The 18,972-nt window shown below is 45.8% G+C and overlaps 1 protein-coding gene across 1 annotated transcript in view; it reads left to right on the plus strand.

Moving 5' to 3' along the window:
• LOC105816469 (S phase cyclin A-associated protein in the endoplasmic reticulum-like) overlaps window positions 1–13,457 on the plus strand; it is a 69,369-nt gene extending 55,912 nt beyond the window's left edge. Inside the window, exons 5-7 of the mRNA XM_012651901.1 lie at window positions 8,035–8,226; window positions 10,792–10,843; window positions 13,334–13,457. Coding sequence (XP_012507355.1) covers window positions 8,035–8,226; window positions 10,792–10,843; window positions 13,334–13,437 — 348 coding nt within the window. The 3' untranslated portion in view covers window positions 13,438–13,457. The remainder of the gene's footprint in view (window positions 1–8,034; window positions 8,227–10,791; window positions 10,844–13,333) is intronic.
• Window positions 13,458–18,972: the final 5,515 nt, after the last annotated feature.

Consider the following 18,972-nt stretch of genomic DNA (forward strand, 5'->3'; position numbering starts at 1 on the left):
ATATATATATATATATATGGTAAGAAACTACTACAGAAACTCTTTCTAGTTTGTTTTTGTAATTTAGTGTCATGGTTTTGGTATGCTCAGGAAATGAACCATTCCCATATAAGTGAATTTTGCAGATGACCACATTTACCTTTAAAACACAATATGTGTTTAACAACTATTTCTGATCATGTTTATAATATTATACAGTTTTTTGCCTTCTTATATATTTTTGATGCCTTAAAAAATGAGTTCCTACTACTGTGTTAAGGCACATGGGGATTATGGTGTATATGGAAGGAAATTTTTAAAGTGTAGCATACTAAATAAAGGTAATTGGTTATAATTAATAAGATATTTTACTACAATATAGTAACGCTCTTAAGACCAACTAAAAAGGATGGAGATAATCACTCCTATGCCAAATGGTTCTGGGCAACTTTTTGAATTCTCATTTCTGCTTGAAATAATTTTAATTCCCACCCCTTCACTTATTAGTGTCAGCTGATGTTTCTTCCTCTTGTCAGTTTACTAACTGGGCAGTCTTTCTAATTTGCTGATTCCAATCTACTATAGGCAAGAAAGCCCATTTTTATCAGACTTGCATCCGAAATGTGAATTGGCACTGAGTTGGAGCTTGCAGAACTTTCCTGTGCATAACTGGTGTGGATTTTGTGGACCGTCTGGGCACTTTGTGAGGGGGGGAACATCTCTGACTTGGTGGGTGTTCCGTCCCCAGTGCCTCACCCGGTGCTGCCGGAGAGTCTCAGCACATAGTCGACAAACGCGCTAATCTCTGCTCAGAGGCCTGCTTGCTGCTTTCCTGGCGGTTGGCTACCTTCCAGGTGGCCACAGTTGGAGGAAAGGATCCCGCTGGGTGAGAAGAATCAGGACATTTTATTATATAACGTGCAGTGCGTGATAGACTCTCCACGCGCTTTCCTAGCCACTCTCCTTGGAATCCCATGGAGTGAATGCGACAGTTACCATTTTATAGATGTGAAATGTGCAAACTGCCCCCAGGCCTATTGCATTTTTAAACCAGACTTATGACCACTCAGTACTCTATCTCCACTTTTTGTTTGTTTGCAACTTAACTTTTGGGTAAAACTATACAGAGCATACCAAGTATTAATATTATAAATATATTTTACATGATAGTATTTGCTTCAAAAATATAAGACCAGGTTTGCAAGGCTCTCCAACCTGTCAGGGCTGCTCCTGAAGGCAGCAGCTACACGGCACAGCAGGACGCTGCTCATTGTGGAGTCACGTGTTCCAGCAGTTCATTCCTGAGAGTCTCTCCCCAGCACCAATCCTTCCTCTCTTTCAAGTTCTTACATCTGATAATTTGAGACAAACCCTTGGCAAAGCCCAGCACCTAGCCAAGAACTGGTTATTTGATACCAGGCCAAGAACAGTATAGGTTTTTGAAGAAAGGCCTTTTGTGTTAGTTTAATCTCTGTGTGTCGGTGGGTGTAGTCTATTTAGAATGGCAGCATGTCATCCTCATCTTCATCTGGGCTGGCAAAGTCATGTAAGAAGCTGACTAGTGGCCAGTCATGGCAGTGAGCTTAGGCCTGGCAGCAGAGAGCCCCCTGCCCAGGAAGGGGCGGCCTCATGAGTCTCACAGCCCCGGACAGGCCTGGGAGGTGAGGAGCCAGCGCTCAGAGTCGTGGAAATTTTCTAAGCCAGCTCTACCGATGGCTAGGTGGGGGACCGGGAACAAGTCTCTCGAACTCTTTGAGCATAGTTCCCCGTTATATCTCCCTGTCTACCTACCTCAGAGTTTAGAGACTCAGGTAATGTAGGTAGAAGGGCTTTACAGCCCATCGCGTACCGTCTCTGCCACCGACGGGCTTGCTGCTGTGTTGGGTGTTGCTGAGGTCTGGCAACTCGGTGTCCTAGAACACCCTGAGTTTCTTCATGTTACGCGAGACACCAGTGTTGCCCACATCCACAGAAGGGGGAGGTTCTTTTCCAGACCTCTCCTTGTAACCAGGCCAGGGATCTCTGAGTTGGTACGCAGGACCGTTGGGATCCCAATCCCAACTTCCTTCCAGGATAGGAAACAGCGTATCACAAAATCCACTGGTTAGGTACTAGATATGCAGACCTAAGGCAACGTGACGTAAACACCACTGAGGCCCCAAATTCAGAAAATGGCATCTAGACCTCATGAGAAGAGGTGTGGTATGATTTTTCCCCAAGGCAAGGCACCAGTGAGTGTGTTAACTAGGGGCCTCTGTCGCATTGTTTCATTCACTCCGGCAACTTTGAGGACCTCCTCTGTGCCGAGCCCTCCAGCAGAGCAATGGAAGACACAAGAGGGAAAGACACGTTCCTGCCCTTCTGGAACTGGAAATTAAGCTACATACACTTGGATATGTGATAGCTGCTGCCATGTCTTTGCGTTGAAAAGGAAAGACTTTTTGGCTGTGCTGCCTGGGAAGACTTCCTGGGCTTAAGGATTTCCTTAAGTGTTTCGAGAGAAACTCATCCTGGGTCTGAATCAGGAGCCCACAACACCAGCCTACTCGCTTTAGCTCTTCCTGCTCTATTTTCAGGTCGACGAAGCTAGCACAACAGCCTCGAGACGCACACACGCAGTACGCTAAGCCTCTGTTCTCTGTACCACTTACCTGTGTTTCTTGGATCTGCCTGTGCCGGGATTTTCTTTTCAGAGTTGTCAGAATGCATTTCCTACTCCACCACCACAAGATCCTGGCTGGCAGCCCCAGGACTGTTTGCATAGCTCTCTCCTGTGCAGACAGGGCCAGGGAGAGACCGCAGCAATGGCTTCCCAGGTGACATGAAGCTTGCTGATGATGAGTCCCAGCCAGAGAGCAAGGCCTACCTCTGCCAGTCCCTTTGTGCTAAAGAGTAGCCCTTCCGGAGACGCGGGCAAGAAGGATGGAAGGCATCACTGGGCCTCTCCGTGGGAGGGCTCTGGTCCTGCCCGTGTGTGGAAGCCTCATCCAGCAGGAAGCGTGGAGCAGCAGAACTGAGCTAACCAAACTCGTAGCTTCCATTGCTTTATACTTTATGGTCTCAGACGGTGTCTCATTGGATGCTCATCCAAACCCTGAAGGCTGCCACCTACCCCCGTTTTAGAGAAAGGCCCTGAGGCTCAAATTAGTTAATTGATCAAAGGCAGACCCAGACCTAGGGCCCAGGGCTACCTAATACCAGCACCCTTGTGCCGACTTCATGACTTAATGGCCACTGAGAGACAACTGGCCCAGGAGGAGCCGCTCAACTGCGAAAGCGATTAGCAGTAGCCTTTCTAATGGAGCGCGATTCTGGCCCAGGCGATGAGTAAGGGTTATGCTGTGGACTGAATTGTGTTCTCACAATTCTTATGTTAAAGCCCTAACCCCCAATATGATTGGACTTGGAGATAGGGTTTTTAAGAGGTAATTAAGGTTAAATGGGCCCTAATCCAATAGGATTGGTGGCCTTATAACAGAGAGAGAGAGCTCTCTCTGTAGAAATACGCTCACCAAGGAAAGACCATGTGAGCGTGTGGTAAGGTGGTGGCCATCCGCGAACCAGGAGGAAGGTGCTCACCGGGGCCTGACCCCGCTGGCAGGCTTGCAGCCCCCAGAACTGTGGGAAATACATTTCTGTTGTGCAAGCCACCCAGTCTATGGTATTTTGTTATACCAAGCCAACTAAGACAATCTGGTATTGAATCTATGAGCTGCTTCCTTCCACCAAAAATTCCTCCACCTACGATTTCCAGGTACCCACATCTGATCCAGCCTTCTAGGTCCCACCCACCCGCTCAGTGCCGCCTTCCACACACCTGAGTGAGACGTCTCTCCTTCCCATGGGGTCCCCTAGCCCCGTGTCTTCCCCAGGCTCCTTCGTATTATCGTTATCTTTGTCTATACTTCCTCTCCCTGAAAGCTAAAGCATGACCCCTCCCCGGCATGTTGAATCTTCTCTTGTGTGTTGAGGGAAGAGACTTACTTTATTCTCTTTGCGTCCCCATCGTATTAATATGGTACTCGGCACAGGAGGCACTCAGTAAACGTCTGCTAAAGTCAGAGCTCTCTTCTGACGCTCTCGGTGCACCCAACTATATTGCACTTGGTAGGAGACACAAAGCCCAGAGCCATAGGCTAATGGGTGGCCAGGTGTCAGTGGAGGGTGAAGGGTCAGCGTGTCCCCTCCTCCACTCCACACTCCTTTTTATCCCAGCGTCCAGATCCTCCTTGCCCGTCTCTCCACCATGCTGGAGCACCCATTGCCAGCATGCAGTCTTCCTTTTTTAAAAAATTAATTTTTATTTACAATTGACACATAATTGTACATATTTATGGGGTACAGTATGATGTTTCAGTGCGTGAATACATTATATAATGATCAAATTGGGGTAATTACCACATCCATCACTTTAAACATTTGTCATTTCTTTGTGGCAACTCTATTTTTTCTAAAGCCACTATTTCCAGAACCACTGATAGTTCCAAAAAGAGAAGGGAGTAGTCACAGGGTCTGTCTCTCCCTCTCTCCCTTCCCCAACCCCTCACCGAGGACACTAAAGAAAAAAGTGGTGGGTCACCAGGGCATTTGGGCAAAAGATGCCCTTCTTCAGGGGTTGTGGAATTATGTTCACCAGCCTCTGCTTAGAAGACCAAAAGAGGATCTGTGCGCCGTGATCTGCCCAGAGAATGATCAGGAAGGGCTCCAGGGAAGCCTTGAAGGACTTTCTGTGGTGTTCTGTGCAGTCAAGTTATATTTCCATATAATTTTTCTCAAATTCAAAATGTAGGAATCTAACTGTCAGTGAGAAAGAATATATTTACAGCTCCAGCATGCTTGGTCATGTTCTCTTTCTTTATTTGGGTACTTGGTGACACTGTTATATTCACTTTGTCAAAAGTGAGCTATTCACCTAAGGGGGACGGGTAGGTAGCTGTGGGTGGGTGTGTATATGTACATTGTATTTCAATAAAAAGTTTACTCTTTAAAAAATTTGCTACCTTAAAACCCAGAGCAATTGAGCAATTTGTCCAGGGTTACGCAGCTAGTTGGCAAATAAAATAAAGGCAGGAACCCAGATCTCCTACAGCACCTATTTTAGAATCACATCCAAGAACAAGGTTCAATTCCAATGTCTTTGGACCTGAATGTCGCTGGAAATTCCCCTGGAGCCCTACTCTGCATCTGCAGGTGGACATCATATTTGAAAGGCTGTTTCTTACTGTTATTGAGGCCATGCGTGCTCAATAGCTGATGTGCTGTGCTCTCTCTAGCCGATGACTACGGCCGCCCGAGAAATCTACAGCTAGGACACTCCCTCCGGCAGGTTCAGCACTCTGGAAGGAGACTCTGTGGGAAACCCCTTTGTGTTTGTGTTGGCCTGTGCCCCCTGAAAGATGGGGCCAGTGGCCTGGCCAGACTCAGGGTGGTGCATGCCTTAGGACTTAAGGGACATCCCTTTGTCTGGACAAAGCTAACAGACCAACAATTTTTTTTTTTTTTTTTTTTTGAAACTGGGTCTCGCTCTGTTGCCCAGGCTGGAGTGCAGTGGCATCATCATAGCTCACTGCAGCCTCGAACTCCTGGGCTCAAGTGATCCTCCTGCCTCAGCCTCCAGAGTAGCTAGGGCTACAGCACTTATTGACTTAGTTACAGTGCCATAAGGAAGGCAAATAGAGAGAACACCATATTGTAAATCTAAGATATCCCTCAGTTATGCACATTTTGTTTATTCAGCAAGACTCTCATGTCCCATGATGACTCTACTAACTTTCTATAGTTTGAGCAGTCCAAGGTGACATTTTACCGCCTAAGGCCTAGGAGCGAATGGCTGGATGAAATAAAACTGAGCCCTGCCCTCATCCCCTGAGCTGTCAAAAAGCCCTTCAGACAACTCTCTCCTGGTACTCAAGGCTCTGAGCATTAAGGTCAGGCTGTTGGCATTCCCAGCCTCATTTCCCTAACCCAAAGGGAAGTGCTTAGTCTGATTGCAGACTGTTCGCTGTGCTCAGGACATCATGCTACCACCCTTCTGTCACAGACCCACCTGAATTAGCCCATCAAGTCTTAGTGTTACAGATTGGCCCCTTCCTGGACCTCCTGAGCCCATCTCCCCACAGTGTCTGAAACGTGGCTGGAAGGACAGTGTGGGCTAGATGTCCTGTTCTGGCTTACACCCACGCCACTGGTGGGAGGGGGAGGTCTCGCCAGCCTTCAGAGACTCCTTGCCTGTAGCCTGGGTAAGTCTTACCAGGTGGTCCTGTGGGCAGAACTCCTTAGCCCAAGGCAGTCAAGCTGCCTACATCCATCTGCGTCTTCTGCAGTCTAGGCACTTAAAAGTAATGGCCTCTGGCACGTCATCTCGCTGCACTGTTGGTGATCTCTGTAAACAGGCAACAGATAACCAGCTCTGTTCCTCGAGGAGACCAAGAGGTCCTCACCCCAGTGAGGTTTAGGAGTCCAAATGGAGTAAGCTCCGGTTCAGCTGTAGTGCTCCATGCCAATTTACCGGGGACCAGGAGTTGTCTTTGAGCTAACGCTGTGCTTGTGCTAGCCAGACTGGCCGGTTTGGTACCTTTTCATTTAGCAGATCTTCCAATAATAGCATTTTAACAATGAAGTTTCAAAGAAAAAATTTGTTCTTAATTTTTGTCCCAAGAGGGAAAAAAAGACTTCTAATAATGGTATCATCATAAATTCTAAACTGGTGACCATTTGGCTATGTTTCAAAATTTGTAGCTAATAATTAAAATAAAGATTTGTGTAAATGCTTTATCAGTAAAGTAAATGGCAGGGCATATTCTTGTCGGCCAGTGTCAGAGATGGCAGCACATAGCTATGTGGAGGACTGTCACAGTGCGAGTCTTTAAAATTCCTCCTGGATTTGAAGGTATTAACAAGTCCCTATCAACATTCTCTAAAGGTTTTTGATGTCATTTTAGCTATTGAACGAAAATATGTGAACTATTACTTTGTTGATTTTGTTCTTAAACCAAACTGCATTATCATCTGAGAGTGTGTTCTTAAAGTATTGTTAAAAGTACTTTGAAAACTTGTAAATCCCTGTAATTTATGTTTCTCCTGCCTCTGCTGTTTCATTCCGTCCTTCTGGTTTTAATTTGAATGCAGTCCTGTCTGGGTGTGTACCTGTAAAATTGTGTTTTTCCAAGTACAATTTACAGTCTTGACCCTAAGTTTTACAGTGTTCCTAACCTTCTAGGAGCTTCCTCCTGGACCATGAAGTGGGCTTTGGGTCACCCAGCTCTTTCATATTAGAACTGTCTAATCAAAGTTACTTGAAACAGATCTGATTTTGACATTTCTTAGTTTATCATGTAGGCCTCGGGAGTGAATTAGGAGGGCTTCCCTGCAAGCCCATTAATTGCATTGCCCTATTTCTTTAAATGTACACAGTTGTAAACCTAGACTGCTTCAAGACAACAGTCTCATTTATCTAAACAGTTCTCCTTTCAGACTCAGTGGCACTGATGGAAACAAAGATAAGGAGTACGGATGGAGGAAGGATCTTTTGGAGCCTGAACTTGCTGAAACTGTCCCACACCTCTTACAATTCCCTTTTGTTTCCAGGGCTTGCCCACACACCCAATTGATCTGCATTCGGTATGTTCTGAGAGCCAGGTTAAGGGAGGACCGCGGTGGACAGGGCCGTAGGAGAGAGCATCTTACTTCCTGTGGGCGAGCTCCTTGCAGGCTTAGGGAACGTGACTGCCCTGCCTCGAGGGGGGCAGGAGCGCGTTGTCAGAGCGGTGCCTACTCTGAGGCCGCCTCACAGGCCTCTCCAGGCAGCCGCACCCTTCGCCTGGGTTACAGTAAGTTCTGAATGGCTGCAGAGCTTGCGGAATCTTTTCCTTAAGTTGAGGAATGAGATTCTGTTACTGTCCGCTTTTTCACGTGTCACCGAATCAAGCTCTGGTGAGAAGTTAGGAGTCTTGTCCGCAGGCTCCTTCTCCCTCGGCAGGTGCTCCAGGCTTCCCCCGGCCTGCGCGGGGCGGGCGGGCGGGCTCTGGCGGCTGACCTGCCTCCTCCTCGCTCCAGGTGATCGTGCAGTCCGGCCGCCACCCCACCGTGCTGCAGAAGCTCTGCCAGCTGCCCTTCCAGTATTTCAGTGACCCGCGGCTGATCAAAGTACTGTTCCCTTCGCTAATCGCTGCTTGTTACAACAACCGTCAGAACAAGATCATTCTGGAGCAAGAGATGAGCTGTGTTTTACTGGCCACTTTCATCCAGGTACCTTCTACTTTATGCCTAATTCTCTGGCTGCGTGTAAACTAATGCGCCTGAAAAGGACAAGTGACCCAGCTGTTTATTTTCGCCTTCCACACTACCTTTTAAACACTTGACATATTTCTGTGCTTAAGAATTAATTTCCAGAATATCAGGATAGTTTCTAAAATATCATCGATAGAACTGGGGTTGAGTGTTGAATAATTTTTACTTGGAAGATTTCCAAGAAAGGATATTTTTCCAGTTAGTGAAATGGTAACCTGCGGTCGGGAAATGTTTTTAAAAGACAGCCGGACTTCTTTGCAGCTTTGACTGTATGTTTGTCCTACTGGTAGTGTAGCTATAGGAAATAGATAATAATTGCTGAAGAAAGATGAATTAAAACCAGTTTATTTGTAAATTTTTAAATAAATATGATTCTTATATATATGTACATGTGTGTAAAATTCATTTATATTGCTTTTTTTAAAAATCTAAAACTTTTAAGTACAGCCTTATATTTTTCTGCTCCAGTTAAATTCTGTAGGACTAGAATCAGAATCGGTGCCATAGCAAAGTAATATTTCCACATCTAAATTAACTCAGTCAACTGACAATAGAAAAATCAAGTCGACTATTTTTTAACATTTACTAATGACTAATCATGTGACTTTTTTCCTGTTGACATTGTAGATCATTATTTGCTGAAAATCTCCCATTTTCTCTCAAATGTTCCACCATAAAATCAATGTTTTTCTGCTCTATGACACACAATGTGATTAGTACATGATGCTTTCTGGTCTTCTTAATAATGTATTAGTGTTGTTCCGCATTCTGGCTAATATATTTAATACATCTATCACTGTCAAAAGGGTAGGATGGCTCGAGTTCCCCAAGCCTTCTTCACCTTAGATGATAATTAGTTTACATTTTCTAAACTATCCTCTATTAGATAATTAATAAACACAACTAGAGCAATCATGTTTAGAAAAGTTTTATTTTCAGCTTAATTGTTCTGTTTGAGTCTGGGTTCCATTTTCTGGAAAATTTTTCAAGTCAGATATTCAGATCTACAAGTATGGATTTTGAAAAACTGTCTTATAGTTAAATTAAAATGCTAATAAAGTCTTACAGCATATAACCATCATATCAACACTTAGGGTTCTTCATATATTCTTAGAGCCTTAGGATTAAATTAAATAGAAAATACATTATGGATCATTTTAAGACAATCTTTTTAAATTCCCATTACTCATTCTTTTATTCAGCAGGTAGTATCTGAATGTGTAAGGTATGCTGGGCTCTGCTCTAGGCACTGGGAATACAGCAATGCATAAAACAGATAAAAATTCCTGCCTTCGCAGATCTTTCATTAAAATGGGGAGGAGTCAAACAAACAAAAATTAGTAAAACAAATAGCATGTCAGATGGTGGTAAGTGCTGTGCAGAAAAGCAAAGTGGGAAGCAGCCCAGGCCTGCAGGGAGATGGTGCACAGCTTTTTATGGCCTGAGCAGGGAGGCCTCAACAAAGACAGTGATACCTGAGCAAAAACAATTTTATATCTGTACCAACTTAGTTCCTTAAGTTTTCAACTGCTTATAAAACAATTTATAAAGATACAAATGATATCATAATCTAAAATAAGGATTTATTATTTTAAAAATCCACATTTAACACAAATTTTGTAAATGCTACAGAAATTTATTATGTTGCTTATTTGGGATAGCACGTTAGACTAGTAGAGTGAAATCAAGTTTTTTTCTATAAATAATTGTGCTCAAGGGAATGAATATACATTGGACTTTAGTTTATAAAATGGTTCTTTTCAGGCTGGGCAAGGTGGCTCATGCTTGTAATCCTAGTACTTTGGGAGGCCGAGGTGGGAGGATCACTTGAGCCCAGGAGTTTGAGACCAGCCTAGGCAATGACAAGACTCCATCTCTACAAAAAATTTTTAAAAAATTAGCTGAGTGTGGTGGCGCACACCTGTAGTCCCAGCTACTGGGGAAGCTGAGGCAGGAGGATCACTTGAGCCCAGGAGTTTGAGGTTGCTGTGAGGTATAATGACGTCACTGCACGCTACCCCCGGCAACAGAGCAAGACCCTGTCTCAAAAAAAAAAAAAAAAAGGAGCTGATGGTTTATCATAGGTTTCTGAAGATTTATATATTATATACTACATTTTTCACTTTCAATCTAAAAGTAAAATCACCAGACTTTAAGACTTAGGTACAGTACATAAGGGCTTTTATATTTGTACTTTTTAAAATGTTAAATATCTGTTCATATTTTACAATAGTAAATTTAGCTTAAAATTTTAGTTTATTAGATATAAAATAAAGTTGTAATTTCCATAGCAGGCAGCAACCTGGCCCCTGGTGATATTTAGCAAAATTTAAGTCATCACTATTTGGTTTAAATGTATAGGAACCCTGATTACATAACATCAGTTTCTTCAGCTTTTATATTTGGGCTCCAAATTATTCATGCAAAAGTGATTGCATGAATCAGAAGTGTATTTAAAGCCACCTTTAGTGAAATTCTTTGTTCATATCATTGGTATAAAAACACTTTTCTCTTCTCACATAGGATTTTGCACAGACTCCAGGTCAGGCAGATAACCAGTCTTACCAGCTCAAAGGTATGTCTCTATTGAAATTGTTTCATGTGTTTGTTAGCCAAATGGACATATTTCCCATCCTTTCCTCTGGAACTTTTAGAGAAATCAATTTAGTACATCACCTAAAATATTTCAGAGTCAGAGACCAAGTATACTTCAGTAAGTAAACTGATTTTGTCATGAAGCATTAGTATGTTAGAATATACAGAGAAATCTATAAAAAAGAAAAGGACAAAACATCTTTGTGTAATTATTCTCACCTCATGCAAGATAAATTAAATGGTGAATACAAAAGAACTACTTTGTAATACAGGAGACAATCAGATTATGAATATTGGCCTACATTACATAAAGGCTGAAATCACATGGGTTTGGTTCCTTATCCATGTTCAGAATAGTTATCAATGATAGTAGCCCATATGTTCCCCCTAAATTCAAATACTTGAACTTTTTTATTCAAAATACTTGTTTTATATGGAGAAAAAGCCATCAAATTAGCAAAGTCCAGAGGCCAAAAGATTTACAAATTTTTTCCGTATAGTGTTCCTGCTGAGTTCTTTCCTGTGATCAGAATTGGAGATTTAGAATTTTAAACTGCATTTTTACTTTTATAAATATTCTGCTACCCAGACTGTAATTGAGAAGTACATGTTGCTCTTTGTCTGGCTATTGTGACAGCATCCCTGATTAATGAGACCCTAATCCAGATTTTCCCCAATTTTTCCATCAGTTTGATAGTCTTTAAAGTGGCCATTCAGAGGCCCACTCCCAGCAGAACCCTTTGGGACACCAACCAAGAAGCCCTTATTTGGAAGGGGGCTTACACTGGACTCTCTCTTTCTCTCTCTCTCTCTCACACACACACACACACACACACACACACACACACACACACACACACACGAGTCATCTATAGTGGGCAGGCAGATGTTGAAAAGTACATAGAAGAAAATATAACTAAAGCTGTTACAATATCATGAAAAAAAATGTCATGTTTTATTGACTCAAGCACTCAGAAAAGTAAACAGAAAGCTATGCAGCTTTCCAGAAACTCAAGCGAACAGCACAGTCAGTACCGTGCGCCTAAGCCAGAATTAGTGTGCAAGTTCAGCTCTGCCCTGCCTCAGTCACAGCCCTATTTGTTCCTTAAAGCTGTTGGCGGATACTTGGGAGAAATCAGCATAATGTGTTACTATTTCTTACAAAAGAAAAAATCTTTAAAGTTTTGGATACATGAAAATACTTAGAAAAATCTTCTAATGTATTTATTTTTTAATCGTACAGCACTGTGGTTTTTGTTTTTGGAGGTTTTTTTTGCCAGTAAGAAGTACATTCTTTCTTCTGACTCTTTCTCCTGACTACAAATATGAGTCACCATTTGCTGCACACCTGGAAGACAGTCTCAGGAGCTGCCCATCCGCCTGGTGGGCTGAGGCCCGTGGAAGTCCCAGCCTTCTTTCTCTCCCAAGGGACCATCCTCTCTGATTTTCATGCTGTCCCAGTTACAGGCTCACACCACAGAATAGCAAATGGGGAGATGGTCTGCTTTGCTCAGAAAGGGTCATCACTATGTTAGCGACAGTTCATAACATGCTTACTTTTTGTTTTAAATGACGATGCCTCACTAAGTTGCCAGTTTGCACCTTGGACATCTGTTCCCCTTTTGCTTAGATGAAGCCATCATAAAATGTCTCAAGACATTTTTAGTTCATTGCTCAGGTAAACCTCTAAGTATAAAAGTGGCTCCTGGTAGCACCACATTCTTAGTGCTCAGGAGGAATCTGGGTTTTCAGACACCCACTACTGGCTGTCCAGCTGTGAGCTTGTCGCTTCACCTTTAACACCAGATGGGTAAGCTAATCGTTCCCTCTGCTTTGTCAGACAGGCAACTGAATGCCACATTGGAACAACTGTAAAGCTAAATGAAATTCATGCTTTCAATTAAATAGACTATTTCAGAAAACAAATATCATTTGTTGATGATGACAACAAATGTCACAGCTAACATGGCTAACTTAAGGATAGAATATGTGACTGTTATTTTATTTTGTTCACCGTGTATTTTTTTTTTAAGAGATGGAGTCTCGCTCTGTTGCCCAGGCTGGAGTGCAGTGGCCGTTCACAGCTCACCGCGGCCCTGAACTCCTGGGCTCAAGCCATCCTCCTGCCTCAGTCTCCCGAGCAGCTGGGACTACAGGCGAAAGCCACTATGCTGGCTTCTGCTTATTTTCTTATTCTGGGGTCCAAAAACAACTTTTTTTCATAATGTTTTATGTAGGGGTTAATGTCTGAATATGTTAGAAGCACAAACTGGATTGTGGTTTGAATATGTATTTTATACTATCGATAGATCAATATACATATATCACCTTATTTACCTAAAATGTGGCATGGTTTATTTGAAGTATATATATCTCCATTTTGTACTCAGATATTAAAATAAATTTCTTAAACTTCAATGAAAGATTTTAATTCTTTTAAACTTTTTTCTCCTTTTTTTTTTCCTCTCAGGGAAATGTCCTGGTTCCCAAGACTATCTTGAGCTGGCCAACAGATTTCCTCAGGAGGCCTGGGAAGAAGCGCGACAGTTTTTCTTAAAAAAAGAGAAAAAATAAATGTTTTGGTTGATTCTGTATTTGAGTACCCTTGTTAATATCTTAAATTCTTCAAAAAAAATGTTCTAATTGTTCCTTAAGAAACTCATTTTCACGTTTATACTCCCCCTGCACTGTAGATACGGTACATACTTTGCACTATTTATAATGACTGTAGATACTTCAATGTTCCACTTTCTAATTTTGCAAGTTGCGTTTATTTCATTTATGCACAATATCTTGGAGTTTGATAACTTCCATCCTGTGGTAATATATACTTTGCATTTGTAATATGGGTGAAATCAGAGATACAAAATTAGCAAGTCTGTTTTGTTCTTGTAATAAAATAACTTATCCTGTTTTCAGTGTTGACTTTTCATGTTAAGGCAATATAAATCTGAAAGAAAAATGTTAATCCCAACTCCTGAAATATCTTAATTAAAGACTGAATTAAAGTTTACCTGCTCCAAATTTCCCTTTTTAAGGTTTGGAGTAAAGATGTTTACACACTTTCCATTCTCGCCGCACCCTGTGTTTCGGGACTATCTGAAATGCGTGTAGAGCGTGTAGACGTCGGTCTGCTGAGCTTCCCCAGCAGACGACCCTGAGGACCCCCGTTCGCGCTGCAGAGCTGAAATCATCCCCCGGAACACAGATGAGTTATCTAAAAAATCAGAGTGAATCAACCCAGAGTATTTCCTCAAATAATTGTGAAATGAAGCAACGCAGAGGGAGGCTGAACAGAAGGTTCAGGGCTCTGAGTAGAGCTCTAGGCCGCTCCCGTGCAGCTCCCCGGCGCCTGCGGGTGTGACTGCTCCCCACCGCGTCCGCTCGTTGCCCCACCGCAGCGGGGGTCGGCGCTGAGCCGGGCGGGGAGTGACGTCAGTAATCGTCCCTGTCAGATACGGATCCAACATTACCAAGGAAAAAGATCTGGTTGGACAAAAACGGTCTGATAACGTGTTAGACTCAAGGCTATTGGAGGGGGAGGACTGGAAAACACGGAAGTTTTGCCTGTTTTTTAAAAGCAAACTTACCTAACGTTCAGGACACTTCTTTCTGGAGCCTCACAGAGTATATGTTGATTTTTATTTCTTTGCAAATCGAGAGAAAATAAAAAGATCCTCTTAAAAAACAAGGCGAACTCCCCGAGCGCCCGACGTCTTCCCGCCCCGCCCCGAGCGCCCGGCTCCGGGGCGCGGGGTCTCGGGCGGAAAAGGATCCGCGGGCCTCGGCAGGATTCCCTGCGAGGCGCCTCACAGCGGAGCACACTTCTCACCTGGCGGGAGATTCGCCAAAAAGCCGCCAATGGTTGGGACAGCTGTGATCAGCCTCCCGGAAGCCACGCCCGGATTCGCGATCAAACGTCTACGCGAACAGTCCGCTGCCCCCGGCCCGGGCCCCGCGACTTCCGCGCTCGGGGTGGGGACAGCGCAGCGCCCAGGTGCGGGACCCGGCGCATCCGCGCCCTGCCAGGCTCGGGCCGCGGGAGGACCGCGCGGGGCGACGCGACGGCCCCCTCCGGGCGCAGTCCGTGGAGCTGGCGGTGCGACTGGCGCCGCCGGAGAAAAAGCAACCATTCTGCCCGGTTTAGAGCCCAGAATTGGAGTCGAACGGGGAAGAACTGCGAGGACCGGGAGCGAGGGCGCGGGTGGGCGCGAGGCCGTAGCCCCGGGAATTCCCTGCACCAGGCGCTCTCCGGGCCGCGCCCCCGCCGCCCAGCAGGACGTCCGAGCCCGGGTCCGAGGCTCGCCCGCCCTCCGCACTCCGGCTGCGGCGGGGCTGTGGCCTCGAACCCTGAACCTGGCCCCCGAGCCCAGGTCTGGGCCTCGGCCTCCCTAACACCGCTTCCCGCCTTCCCCGGCGCAGCTGGGAGCCCACCTGGGTCATCTCTTCCCGGGCTCCTAGCCACGCTCTCGGAAGTCTCGAGAACCTGGGAAGAAATTCCTCCTCACCGTCCCTACTCTTCCGCTCCCCTCCCCGCGCCCCTCCGCACCCCGCGCCCAAACCCCGATCTCCAGTGCTCTGCGCTCAGACCACGCCGAAGCGAAACGCCCGTTCCCAGTGGGGAAGCGCTCGGCCCTCCGCGCTCCTGCCCGCGCCTGGGCTCGCTCAGAGCCGCCCTCCTGCCGGCTGCCCCGCTCCACCCAGCGGCACCGAGACCCGGGCCGAGGGCTGGGCTCAGCCAGGACTCCCGCCGCCCCGGCGAGACTGCTGCTGGGGCCCGCAACGTGCTTTTACATGGAGCCACCCCCTACCCCGCTCTGCGTCTGCATCCCGACAGTATTTATTTCCTTGGGCCCTTTCTAGCGCTCGTTACCACCCCGACCTGGCTCTGTTTATCCGCGTCCTCCACGCACAGTCTCCATCGACCAGGTGCTGGTCTATGATTGGTCACACAATCCCCATTATTGCACTGAATCCTAGTATTTGCCACAAAGTTTACTTTCACATCAATCAGACTCATTTAAAAGCCTCTAATCTAACTCACGTCAGCTTAATAAACTCTCTGAATTTCCTGCTTTTATCACAATTCCATTGGGAACTTTTCTGCAAATTTTTCCGTCTATCGTTTCTTCCCTCCAGTGTGCTGCCATTCCGCTAGTTCTCTGGCCCTCTCTGGTGAGCACTCGTGAGGAAGCACAGCTAACTAAGTGTGGCCGTCCATGCCCTCCCCTAAGCAGCTGCAGCAGAATCTCAAATTTTCTACGGAACAATCTTAGACAATGTCTCATTTAAACCCCGTATTTGCAACTCTGACAAAATTGAACTTTAAGTTATTCCATATGCAAAACAGAAAGGCTGATTTCTGTTCCACAGCCCATTAAATATTAAAGTTTGTTGGGAATACTGCCACAGGGACTCTGAATTTCCCAGAATTATGCAGTCTTTCAATAGGGATTAAATTGTGTGGTGTAACAGCCTGGGAAGCCCTTTCCTGCCTCAGTTACACAGAGCTATCCAAATTATTAGCTATGTCTTCTGAGAAATTCTTATTCTAAAGTGAATCCAGCTAAATAGCTAATGCCCATTTTCCCTCTATGACAATTCATCTTTTATTGAACTGAGTTTTTACTACACAACTGGGTATCTCATGTTAAAAGTTCAGTAAGCATAAAATACAACACTTGTGATTGCTCAGGTAATTTAATTTACAGGAAAATCCCTACTGTATTACAGAAGATGTTTAAAGATGATGTGGGAACCAGTAAAACTGATATTTATTAATGTAACTAACCAACTATAGATCTGACACCTCACTAGGGACCATTGTAATAAGGCTTCAGAGTTAAACCCTTTCCCTTGGAAACTCATAGAAACCCACCCTTTGGGTGGCTGGCAACTACAGGACAGAAAAGCTTGTAATATTTTATACATTAATACAGAGAGATGCAGGCATCTTAACACACAATAACCACTTTTATGTGGGTAATTTCCCAATATTAAAAAAGATACATACACATAGGCTGGTCGCGGTGGCTCACGCCTGTAATCCTAGCACTCTGGGAGGCCGAGGCGGGAGGATTGTCTGAGCTCAGGAGTTCGAAACCAGCCTGAGCAAGAGCGAGACCCAGTCTCTACTAAAATTAGAAAGAAATTAATTGGACAACTAAAAATATATAGAAAAAAATTAGCCGGGCATGGTGGCGCACGCCTGTAGTCCCAGCTACTCGGGAGACTGAGGCAGGAGGATCGCTTGAGCCCAGGAGTTTGAGGTTGCCGTGAGCTAGGCTGATGCCAAGGCACTCTAGCCCGGGCAACACGGTGAGACTCTGTCTCAAAAAAAAAAAAAAAAAAAAAGGTACATACACATAAATATCCAAAAAAGGAATTAGATTTTTGATCTATGGATAATGAGGGAAGACATAACTAATTAGAAAGGTAGATGTTTCCATCCTAGCATAAAAATACTGCAGTCTGTCAAAAGCAAAAATTCAGAGCTAATTAACAACCATTAATGAAATTCTTTATTCAAGAACCCGGTATTTCCCTTTTAATAAAAAAACGAGAAAACTGAATATTCCGGATAAATCAAAAGTTTTTGAAAGTAAGATTTATTAGTTTAGTCCTCTGTCCAACGGTCAGCCAAGAGGGTAAAAGAGAAATCTGTATTTCTGTTTGGAACGGAATGGTCTAAGTTACGGGAATGAAGCCTCAAAGAACCCAGACCTGATTGCTAAAGCCGTTTCTGGGCACTTGAGAGGTAAAGCTGGTCCTCATTAACCCTGCGTATCTCTTCCCTTATCTCCGAGTTTGCAGCACCGTTTCCTAAATCTTCAAGAAAAGGAATGTTCCCTTTAATATCTGTGCTAGCATCACCCTAACTTTCAGGAAGTAAAACATAAACGGGGCTCAACTTTCCCACCTCCTCCCGTTTTCTTCCAATAATTGCCAGCGAGCCTTCCACCGCGACCCGGGGCGGGTGCAGGGCGCTGCGGCGGGCTCGCTGGTCACCCCGCGGCCTGGGCCGCGCGCGCAGCCCGGCTCCCAACAGCGGCACCGTCCTCCGCCCAGCGGCTGCCGCTGCCCCTCGGACTCGTTTTCCTTAACAGCCTCTACCTAGGCTGAGACAGCAGCCATCCCCCGCCCAGGTAGCGCGCTGCCCTCTTTCAGAATAAACCCTGGACAAAGGATACGCTGCGGGTCATTTAAGTCGAGGGACGAGGACACGGCACCTCGACGCCGGAGGCTCTTCCGGCAGTGGCGGGCGGCCTGTCGTCCGGTGGCTTTCGCGTCCACCAAGCGAGGGCTGGTCTGGAAAAGGACCCTCCCAGGCCGCCAAAGGGTTAAATGTCTGCGAAGGGTAAACCCGAGCCTCCCGCGTCTCGCGCTGCCCGGGGCCTGCTGCGATTCCGTGTCTCTCGGTTATTTCCTGCGAGCGCTAAAGCCAGTTCTCAAGAAAACAAGTCGAGGGGTTTGAAATGTCACACCAGGTGACCTGGGCAGGGCACATCCAGGGGCCATGGGCGGCCCCTCCCGCCGGCCGCCCCCGCCCCGCAGCTCGGGTCTGGAAAGAAAATAAACCGAGGACACGCCAGACTGGCTCTGGGTGGACCGACTCTCCCGGCAGCCGCGGCCCTTCGGCGTATCGCTTGCAGGTGATGCCAAACGCAGATAAGCGGCCGCCGCCCGCCTCCTCCGTCTAGACGGGGCGCTAATGGACGCCGCGACACCGATCACGTCGCGCACCCGCTCCGGGGACGGCGCGCGGGGCCGGGGCGGCGAGGCCAGCGGGGTAGAGGCTCGTCCTCGCGCGCCCGCCGCGCCCACAGCACACAGCAGCATCGCACCGGTCTTTGCTTTTTATTAAGATCAAAATATCGGTCCCACTGTGAACCGGCTGTTCTCACAATAAATAACAATAACTTACGTTTGTTCGGCAAAGGCTCACACACTGTCCTCCGTCGAATGATAATTTAAAACATTTTCAAGGAAAGTCTCGTTCTACCTTTTCGCAGCAACCATGCGCTTTGGGGAGTCGCGTCTGCTCCTCGGTCGTCCCTCCACGTCCCGCCAGCGCCGGGGAGGCCGCGGGAGCCCGCGTGGGCGGTGCGG

This window comes from Propithecus coquereli, unplaced genomic scaffold, assembly GCF_000956105.1.
Source record: "Propithecus coquereli isolate 6110/MARCELLA unplaced genomic scaffold, Pcoq_1.0 Scaffold372, whole genome shotgun sequence".
Lineage (NCBI taxonomy): Eukaryota > Metazoa > Chordata > Mammalia > Primates > Indriidae > Propithecus > Propithecus coquereli.